The 10,375-nt window shown below is 37.4% G+C and overlaps 2 protein-coding genes across 4 annotated transcripts; both read left to right on the top strand.

Moving 5' to 3' along the window:
- Position 1: 1 nt before the first annotated feature.
- LOC136265410 (uncharacterized) lies at positions 2-5,897 on the top strand. 3 transcript variants are annotated; one of them, XM_066060255.1, is made up of 13 exons: positions 2-197; positions 428-632; positions 680-796; positions 856-1,167; positions 2,029-2,430; positions 3,325-3,444; positions 3,512-3,587; positions 3,652-3,848; positions 4,601-4,667; positions 4,737-4,953; positions 5,003-5,206; positions 5,275-5,419; positions 5,826-5,897. In XM_066060255.1, exons 1-12 carry the CDS (start codon positions 114-116, stop codon positions 5,407-5,409), a joined length of 2,136 nt encoding a protein of 711 aa, XP_065916327.1. In that variant the 5' UTR covers positions 2-113; the 3' UTR covers positions 5,410-5,419; positions 5,826-5,897. The 3 variants fall into 3 exon arrangements, with proteins under 3 accessions (XP_065916327.1, XP_065916328.1, XP_065916326.1); XM_066060254.1 differs by lacking the exon at positions 5,826-5,897 and adding an exon at positions 5,462-5,600 and having other exon boundaries at positions 3-197; XM_066060256.1 differs by lacking the exons at positions 2,029-2,430; positions 5,826-5,897 and adding an exon at positions 5,462-5,600.
- LOC136265420 (uncharacterized) lies at positions 5,594-7,335 on the top strand. Its single transcript, XM_066060267.1, has 7 exons — positions 5,594-5,897; positions 5,958-6,025; positions 6,077-6,215; positions 6,270-6,309; positions 6,371-6,431; positions 6,484-6,527; positions 6,620-7,335. Exons 1-7 carry the CDS (start codon positions 5,857-5,859, stop codon positions 7,184-7,186), a joined length of 960 nt encoding a protein of 319 aa, XP_065916339.1. The 5' UTR covers positions 5,594-5,856; the 3' UTR covers positions 7,187-7,335.
- The last annotated feature ends 3,040 nt before the right edge of the window (positions 7,336-10,375 follow it).

The raw sequence follows: 10,375 nt of genomic DNA, 5'->3' as shown, positions 1-10,375 counted from the left end.
CGGTTCACTATAAATGAATCTCGTTATACGCAGAAATCCTACGACCTTTGAACTTCCTGTTTCTACAAAAATCACGTAATTTCTTCCGTCATCCACTGAGTTTTGGCGGAAAAATGGCTTCCAGGGAAATCGTGTTTGACAGTGACCCTGACACGGATTGTAAAAGAAACGGTTACTCTCATGTTGATCATGAAAAGGTAAAGTAACTCACTGATTGCACTTCTAATCGAATCAGTAGCTCATTACAAAGCCAACAAATCAGTACTGAAATGACAAGTTTAATCTTATAGGTACCTATATATTTTATAGACTAATTGTTACCCATAACATAAAGCGTTTGCTAGTTGGTATTATGATATGCACAGTTGTTTTTGTATATGGGGCCATTCCAAGAAGGCAGTATGTAATTGTGTGTGTATATAACCAGCTGCAGGTGTTCAAATGCCCTGAGAATGAGTGCTGCAAGTCCTACAACAGAAAGGACAATTTACTTCAACACTTGAAACGAGACCACCAGATCCCAGCTACAAAAAGTGGACGGTTTAAGTGTCACATCCATGATTGCCAACAGTGTTACTTCCATCGTACTGAACTGATAAAACACTTACAAACTGAACACAGCATTCATATAGGTGAGGTACTGATGATACAACATTATATCAGGTGTACTCTTTAATAGCACAAGAAACGAAAGAATTCAACAGCTGGACTGAGTTTGAATCATGGAAAGATCAAGAAGAAGAAAGCTTGCATTACTACTTTGTACAACCTACAGGAGAGAAGCAACGTACTAATGGTAAGAGACACTGCAATAGTTTATCAGTGACCAATACACACACATCTGTTCAATTACAGAGGAAAAGCGTATAGTAGTTTATACGTGCTGTCGGGATGGTGGGTACAGAGGCTGTACTAAGCAATGCAAGACTGATAAACAGAGGTCTTCCAAAGAATCTCGCAAACTCACACCAGAGAAGTTTTGTTTGGCATCAATCACGGCAACTGAGAATTTGGTATCAGGGAAAGTCACTGTTTGTTACACGGCAACACACACTAATCACCAACTGAATTTGAAAGAATGTAAACATCTGCCATTGCCCAAGGCCGTCATAGAAAGGGTGAAGACCATGTTAGCAAATGGCGTGGAAATGGAAACAATAATGGATGGTATGAAGTGCACATAATTGTTTGTATTCATTTGGAATTGCAGCATGCAACAATTACACAACAATCATGTACACATGCGTTGAGCTGAGCCCTGAGAAAACAGCAAAAAGAATGCAGATTATTCAACCATTATTGATGACAATACAGAGCAAAACAGATAATGTGCGATTTGACTTCCTGGAAATAGACTATGCTCTTTTATGGAAATGTACAGTGACAACTTTGGTCATAAATAACATGTCAGATTTTGAATGAATAGATTATATTACAAATTGAAGAACTAGTGTAATTTTTCATCAGTATGATGTATTCAATGGCTCAGCTCAACATGTATGTATACCATACGTACTAATATGTACATACTACCTATATAGCACACACACACATACACACACACACTTCTGCATTATTAACACTACACTAACCACAGTTACCCTTATGTTGTATGCATTGCACTTGTTAACTATTAACATAAAAGTTCGTGACCAGACATCCACGTAAATTATATGGGCTGCATGTTTGACCACAATCAAGTTTGGTCAGACATACATATTCTGCACTGTGTGAATGCATACAGACAAAAAAAAAGGATGCAGACTAAGGGATGTAGTATATGTGGCCCTCGTTGCTAGGAGATGCTACATTCTGGAGGGTGTTTCAGGCCAATTTTGAGTGATAGTTGTTAGTCTTCATCAGCAGTGGTCAGTGAATAATCTAAATAGTTGAAATTTAATGTGTACAACTTTACCTTGTTCAAAAGAACATTAAGGCTGGTCAAACCTGCACATGGCATGGGTCTACTGTGAGATGTAATATTCGTCTCTGAATGCTATTTTACATAAGTTATTTTCAACCACACAGACATCCGTGGTAGTGTGGGTAGTCGTGTAAAGAGACAATATTTCAGAGAAACTGCAAGCAGAAAGCACTTCGTTTCTCGCCAAGATTGCAGAAACATACGAAGAAAACTAAATGAATTTATAAAACATCGACACACAGATGATGCCATTTCTGTAGATCGTCTTGTCAATGAACTAAATCAAGAATCACCATCACCAATTATAGCATATAAGCAGCAAGGGATTACCAATGCCCAGTACCTACTACCTGATGATAGTTTCTTTTTGGCTATCATGACAGAATTTCAGATGAATATATTTGAAGAATTTTCAGCCAAAATTGTGTGCCTGGATTCAACGCACCGGACAAACCAGTATAAACATAAGTTAGTAACACTGGTAGTCCCAGATGAGTTTCGTAATGGTAAGACAACATTAAACTGCACTGTATTAATTATTAATCTGTTGTTATAATCATTAGACCATACCTATTTGATCTTATGTTGCACGAGCAAAATTATTTTAAATTTGGGTAGGTAGATCAGTTTGAAAATGATAGCAATTTTCATACAAAATGCAGTAGCTATATTTTACATACACAGTTAAAAATTCAGGTTTCATATTATCACACTGCCTGTTTGCCAGCTAGGCTCCCCACTTTGAGCTTTCCCATTATATCTGTACAATTTTAGACTGTTGGACAATCTTCAATGGGCCCTTTTGGCTGTAACACAATTGTATGGTCTTTTAATTGGAACATGCCATCCACACACATGATTTTCAAAATTATTTCACTTGAAGAAAAATGCAGTTGGTCGGGCCTGCACAACATGAGATCAGATAGGTATGCATGGCCTAATGAGTATAAGACCTTGAAATGCACATCCCCATGCATATACAGAATTAAGGGATGCTACTTTCACATTACATTTGTTAACATTTATTTGCCCATCTTTAAAGATAACTTTTCATGTATGTAATTTCTTTCCATCTATAACAATCAGTAACATAGCAGTAGCAATACATAAGGAGTTTGAAATAACCCCCCTCCCTGATTATTATGATTTCTTGGCTGTGAGTCCCATATTGTACCCTGTACTGACTACGTACTGCTATACATGCAGGTTTAATGGTTGGCATTGTATTACAAATGTATTTGGTATAAAAATTACATGTCATGCCAGGCTGCCAGTAATCACATTACAAGATAGTGTGCACACTTGTATTTCTATGAACAGCTAATCATTTGTATAATCCAAATCACAATTCTTAATATCGTTAGAACCTGCCCTGCATACTTATGCTTATATACACCCAGGATGTCCTGTGGCTTGGTTGATCTCTAATAGAGAAGATGAAGCTACACTAACTATGTTTTTCAAAGTAGTTCATGAACGATGTCCTAAAGCAAAGATTACTAATTTGATGACAGATGACGGTATGTATCTAGCTATTGTGTCACAATGACAAGATGTGTTATTTCATATTTTCAATGATGTTTGTAGATTTGGCTGGAGTCAATGGATGTAGTACTGTATATCCAGGAGTGAGACATTTGCTTTGTAAATGGCATATTGATAGGTACAGGTTAATGTGCTACCTCAATTTGTTTTTATCACAACATGTATTTATACAAAACACTTAGAGCATGGCAGAGAAAATTGAAAGCCCTAGTGAAGGATTCAGAACAGAAGGCAAACCTATATGCATGTTTATGGATACTAATGAACGAAGAGGACAGCGACACATTTAAAGATAAGGAGGAAACTTTCACAACTTATTGGTCTACCAGACAGCCGAAGTTTATAGAGTATTACAACAATGAGTATAGATCCAGAGCAGGTACTGTCATGATGTAAGTGGTCCACATTCCAAGTTGTCTGGCCAGGCCAACAACAGTACTTCTAATGGTTTGGCCAGAGCATATAATGTTGTCTCAATTGGTTCCTTGTTACAAGTGATCCCCACCCACTCACACAATACTGTAGAAAGTTTGGCAACTGTGTGGTATTTCAACAAACTAAAATCTGCCAAATCATTTGTCCAATACAAATCTGTAACAATTTCACCAAAAATTTTCTCACCAGAATCCTACTGCTACAACTTTCCTCCTGCCTAACTATCTAGCTATAATATGGTAGCTAGCTAATGACTCAAACCACAATGATACGGGTGATATGATATGTTCTCAACCAGCATGATTGTGATACTTAAAAGATTTACCATAGCTTTTACCTTTTAGAAAAGATACATGTTGAGTGAAGCAAAACTTATAATAAGGACTGGCTTCTGTTATTGGTGGTATGTATACATGGTATAGTTACTGTACACAATCATAAGTGAAAAGTGACAAACTCTGCTGATTATACAACTCATGTTTGTTACATGGGTTATTGTTATGTTAAATGGAAACTATCCATAGTGCTGTAAATGGTCCGTAGGGACCATTTGTGGCACTGTAAGTGGTCTACGGAACCATCAGTGGCTGATATAGGTGGTCAGGAGGACCAACTTTTGGGGGACCAGTTGTAGCAATTACTTGTAATAACACTTGTGCACATATTTACTGAAAATGTTCATTTACAATTTAATAGAAAAGTGGGCCATGTGTTACCGTCACTTTGATCACCAGAGCACAGACACTAATATGCTTGTAGAAAGGTAGGTGTATAATAGTAAGAGGTTAAGATGCAATTTACACATCATATATACTACTGCATGTATCTGTAGTTTTCATAACAAGCTAAAGATGAATCCAAGATATCTGGCACATCAAGTTAACAAAAGAATTGATGATCTGGTTGGAACACTCCTACAAATTGAAGAAGATTTGTTTTTTGATCGCATGCGTAAGGAGGTCATGAGAGACAGCAGTGAGGTATCACTAAAACAAGAGGGTACTGACAGGCACACCCGTGGGATGGAAATTCCTGATGAGTCAATACAGGTATAGATTATATACTCATACTTAGTGATAATCTGTCATTCTACAATAGATGGTCAGTGAGGATATCTTTAAAGTTGTGTCTACAAGCAGAGAGAAGGAGTACACTATTCATGTTTATGCTGAGCAATGTGCACTAGGAAGCAAGTGTGTCCCTCACTGCATAGCCCCCGAGTGTTCCCATTTGTGTCGGTGTATCATGGAGTGTTCGTGCATTGACTACAAATGTGGACACATATGCAAGCATACCCATAAGGTCATCTTTCATACTCTGCATATGTACATGCAGTATGAGGGAAACTTTAATACTTAATATGTATGTAGGTTAGAGCATTGGTAGTGAACACACAGGTGGAAGACTTAAAACCAATCAATCATCAGTCCATTATAGAGGATGAACCTACTGAGACAACAGAGACGTCTACTGTATACATGTGTACCCCATCACAAGACAAGTGAAAATCTTCAGGTACTTAATATAATGTGATTTACAAATTACTATAATTACTAGACATCAATGGACGCAAGGAAGCAGTTAGGAAAATGCTAGAAGCCATAAGTGAATCATGTGACCACACCTGTGATTCAAATGTCCTAGAACGTGTGTTGTGTTTACTGACGCAAGCATCTGCAGCTTTGAAGGCTGTTACCCAATCTTTACCAGAAAATGAATTGTGTAATTTTGAAGTTAAGGAGAAATTTGCACCGGCACAAAAGAATGAAATACAATTACGATTATGGAAAACATCAAAAGATCCTGGAAGAAAACCCTCTAACCCTCCAATGAAGTTTGTTGTGTACTGTACACATGCATGCACAGTTATAGGCAAAGCTACTGTACGTACGTAGTATAATTACCATCTTCTCTCTTCTAGGAAGCCTAGTAACGATGACAAGTTGAAGATAATGTCAGTGATATCTGGATCTCAGCAGACAGCATCAAACAGGTAGCTAAATAAAGCATATGTACATAAAAGGTGATAAACACAACGTACATGTATTTATAGCAATCAGCTTTACGTTGACAGAGAAACAAACATTTGTACAGTCAAAGACCAACAGCCACAAGTTATTGGTAAACAGTATATTTTACAATTACACGTCTGCATTGTTTCCATACAAATAGGAAAAAAGCGAAAGAGATGTGACACTTGCAAAGGCTGTACTAGAGTAAATTGTGAGAAGTGCGTCAACTGTCAAGACATGCCAAAATATGGAGGGCCAGGAAAGAAGAAGAGGCCATGCAGTGAACGGAAATGTGAAAGGTCGATACAAATTTATTGTTAATGATATGGAGATATTGCGTTTTTCACACACAGATTAACACAGGAAACTGATACACTGAACACTGCTAGAAAGGTTTGATAATGATTGAACTACTGTAATATTAACACATACCAATGCACCACAATGTGTTTAGGAAAATATTCAGCCTGTTGACGACACAATTTCGAGGAAATTAACTGACAATTTTATATCAGGTATATGAACAAACAAATCGAAACAATATACAGACATACTTAACATATGCAGGTAGTAACAATGGAAAAAACAAACAGCCTAAGACACAACATGGTGTAAGTCACATTTACAACAAATTTTATTATAATCTTTTGCTAAAGTAATATTTAAAATTGTATTTGATATGCTGCCTGAATGTTTATTTTAGGTAGCCGAGGAGTTGATGTTATCATGTGATGCATATTTAACCACACAAAGTCGTAAAGTAATAAAGATTAAATGGGACGGAAACTGTTTCTATGCATCACTTTCCTTTCAACTATTCGGTACACAAGATGAAGACTTTGAAGTTCGACACGTGGTAACCAGTATGGTTAAAAAAAACCAAAGTATTTTCAGACCTTATTTTATTCCAAGGAAAGATGTGGATACAATTGAAAAACATTGTGAGCAAAACTGGCCGTCAGGTGCATGGGCCACTCAGGTAGAAGTAGTAGCTGCAGCAACAGTTTTTGCAGTACCGATATTTTTCATAGAGCAGTCAGGAAATGAGCACAAGTGGAATACTATATACCCACTGCACAACCCCACACTCAAGTATCCTCACATTCCTGAGATGGAAGAATGTACTTTGTTGAGGCCAACACATTTTGAGTTGTTATACTACACAAATTCTCATTATGATGCAATAGTATCTGTGGATACAGGAAGGGTGTGCATTTACCAGCCTTTATTATCAGGAGTATCCAGTGAACTGATCGAGATATCTGACTAGTCTCTTATTATTATTATGACAACCACTAGGAATATTGATTATATTGCATGCAGTTTAAATATCTTTGTTATACCTATGTCATTGTGAATCTTTTCTTTAAAAAAAATCCTTGCTTGAATCCGGCGCCAGTTTTCAAGCGAGAATGGTTAAACAGCTGGCAGTGTATTCATTTTACTTGACACACTAGTGGTGTTTGAAGGTAAGCTTATGGTAGTTTGAGAGTTGACCTGGCTTTGCTGGGACAAGCCACTCTCCAGCCCTCTTGTAAACTTACCTTCATACAGACAGTGGAAAGTCATAACAAGCAAACCTCAGGATAGCATTAAGGTAAAAGTTTTAATAATTTCCTCTGCCAGCCAAGACCATGAATTTGTACTAAACATACCTGACGACAACATACGTGGCTGACAATCATTACCATTTGCAATACATTACCCGAGGCTTTCAACTTTTTACAAAACCACATCCAAGATTGCACATCTCAGATGGTCTATTATAGCAAATTCATAAACACGTCACACTTACTGTACACCAAATCTCAAACTGGTGGATTCTGTGTCATCTTGCTATAATACTCAGCAAAATAGTTTTACAACACAATAAGCAGGATATGAAAAATAATTAAAGCATTAGCTAGGTAAGTAATTGCATCGTTCCAGCTCTGTGATGTCGGCCAGTTCCTCTGTTGTTGCAATTTCTGAAACACATGCAGCCTACCAGCATGGCTGTAGATCTGTTTCTGCTATAGAACTCAATGTGGATCACATGGCTGCTGGAGCATTTATTCTTCATTGATATGTACATAAGTAGCTGTTACAGTAACAACATTTTGTGTAAGCGTACAAGTGGAAAGGACTTATATAGGCTGTGCCTTCTTTCTTGTAATTTTATCCATTCCAAATGTGGTCAATACAATTCAGTATAATAATGTAGCAGAATTTTAACCTTAAAATTGCAATTTTGGACTAACCGTATATAAATTTCATGGTAAAGTACATTATGTGGCAGTGTGAATTTTAATTATTTTTGGCTTTGTTATCTATTAATAAGCTTTATAGCGCAACATTATGCCAGTTGCATGTGTGGGAACAGGGGAATTGCACTCTGTGCAAGCAACTTCTAGATCTACAAGCACCCATCAACTGAACTGATGAACACACAATACAAAACAAAAATCACATTACAAATACACACACACACAAGTTTACAACAGCTACAATACTAAAAAAAGTCTTCACTCTTCACATACAAGCTGTGGACAGAGAGGCAAACTCTGCCCTATCCTGTGATGACTGAACTGATTATTGGCATGATGTGCAGATTATCTTGTCAGCTATAATAGAATGCATAACTATTTTGTGATTAACTGATAGCACTGAACACCTTATGATTTACTCACTTTTAGTCCAGAGAGAGAACCATCATTAATAATAAGATGATACATACAATACATTATTAGTCCTCGGTCTTGTGCGACCACAGTCAGATCAAGCAAAATGAGATCTTGTGGGCACGGCAAGTTGTGTACATGTAAAAAGAAAACAAACAAACAAAAAAAAAAGACTAACAACAACAGCAACAACAATAATTACAAGACAAAAATTAAGTTAAGTGCTCGGTTGACCAATCACTACAAAAAAATCTTTTGCGAACATGTCATACATTGACGAGCAGCATTGTCGAGGATCTTTTGGATGGAAGATTTGGTGGTTACACAAAGTTGTACAAAGTCAATAAAGTTCTTGATGTTCTGAATGGAAGAAGGTAGGTAGTGACCTAGCACACTAATTTCAATAGTTTCATAATAGTTTGGGATTTTTAAGTGATCAAATTCTGCAAGCAGTCGATGATATTCAATCTTATTTTGTTTTCTAGACCTAGCAGATTGAATGTTGTGTTCTGAGTCTAGAGGGCAGGTTAGTTCAAGCATAGATAATAGACACCCCTACCTGGATTGGAAGCACACGTATAGTGCCCATACAAAACTACTGTTCTATCCGCGTTTCGCGCCTGAAGTTTTCAAGCACTCTTTTTCATTCGAAGATTCTGTTTTACTGTCTGGATACAGCTTGGTTGCTTTAACTAGTAAGTTTAGTAGATTGTTTCTTGGGTGGCGATTGGCCTACTACTGGTATAGGCGCTTTCCGTATAAAAAGTATATGAACATGTTTGTAAAAATGGCGGGGTGAACAAGTTTAGTTTAAGGCTGATGCTTATTACTAACTAATGCTACGTGTACTGGTATGTGTTTCATGGTATATTCGCTCCAGTTTAGTCAAGTATCACCTTTCGCGCTTGTCAAACTTCTACCTAATACACATCAGTACACCCACTATGAATAGGCCAAACCTTATATTCCATAGCGGTAGGTTTACTACTCACCAGTAAGCAAAACATGTTCTTATAAAATATACTCCCGGTACTGTGTATAGTATAAGGGGCGCGAAGCGCGGATAGATTAGGTGGCGCTTAGAAGTTTCCAATCCAGTATGGGGTGTCTATTATCTATGGTTCAAGTAAAGCAACAGAGGGTTTGCCTGAGTTATATACAACAATATCTGGCCTGTAAGGTGTGATTAGTAAGGTAGATAGAATAGTGGCTTGAGGTGTTTCACTAGCTCGTAAACCCTGAAGGTCAGCAAAAACATGGATAGATGGATTGTCACTAAATATTTCTTTTGAGTTTAGAGGCCAGAAAGTGAAGAACTTGATCATGACGGTATGTATATCTCTGTTGCGTTAAGGCAACAGGACAGCCTCCTTGGATGTGAGCTGTGGTAGGATGAGTCGAGTCACACAATGTACACTTAACATCAGATTGAACACACCAACGCCTAAAGTTAACTGCAGTTGGTAAGGTATCTGAAGCAGCCCACAAAAGAAATAACAACTGCCCAGGATGAAAACCAGACATCAGCCGGACATGTTCTGTCCAACCACTTCTTCAGATAACGAGTGGCAGTTGATTCCATCTGTGAAATTGTCCTATTTGACACTGCATCAACACATAGGTGAAAATGTAACAATGATATGATGTAGTTTCTATATATCCAAACCTTGTACTCTTCACGAATACAGAGATAATCAGTTGCATTCAGTAGGTAGTCAGTCTAGCATCATTTGTTTACCTGCAGCTCTTTTAGTAGCACTCAAAGATCCACAATCAGTCGATGCAAAACTGAACTAAAA

The sequence above is a fragment of the Dysidea avara genome, chromosome 9 (genome assembly GCF_963678975.1).
Source record: "Dysidea avara chromosome 9, odDysAvar1.4, whole genome shotgun sequence".
Lineage (NCBI taxonomy): Eukaryota > Metazoa > Porifera > Demospongiae > Dictyoceratida > Dysideidae > Dysidea > Dysidea avara.
Note: the sequence above shows the minus strand (reverse complement) of the source record. Positions and strands in the feature narration are given on the sequence as shown.

Bases quoted from the DNA above. Each gene is read 5' to 3' on its own strand.
- LOC136265410 (XM_066060255.1), top strand. From the start codon at position 114: ATGGCTTCCAGGGAAATCGTGTTTGACAGTGACCCTGACACGGATTGT. The intron at 797-855 runs GTAAGAGACACT...GTTCAATTACAG, and splicing joins AGAGAAGCAACGTACTAATG to AGGAAAAGCGTATAGTAGTT. The intron at 3,588-3,651 runs GTACAGGTTAAT...CAAAACACTTAG, and splicing joins TGTAAATGGCATATTGATAG to AGCATGGCAGAGAAAATTGA.
- LOC136265420 (XM_066060267.1), top strand. From the start codon at position 5,857: ATGTCAGTGATATCTGGATCTCAGCAGACAGCATCAAACAG. The intron at 6,216-6,269 runs GTCGATACAAAT...TTTCACACACAG, and splicing joins AGTGAACGGAAATGTGAAAG to ATTAACACAGGAAACTGATA. The intron at 6,432-6,483 runs GTATATGAACAA...TAACATATGCAG, and splicing joins AACTGACAATTTTATATCAG to GTAGTAACAATGGAAAAAAC.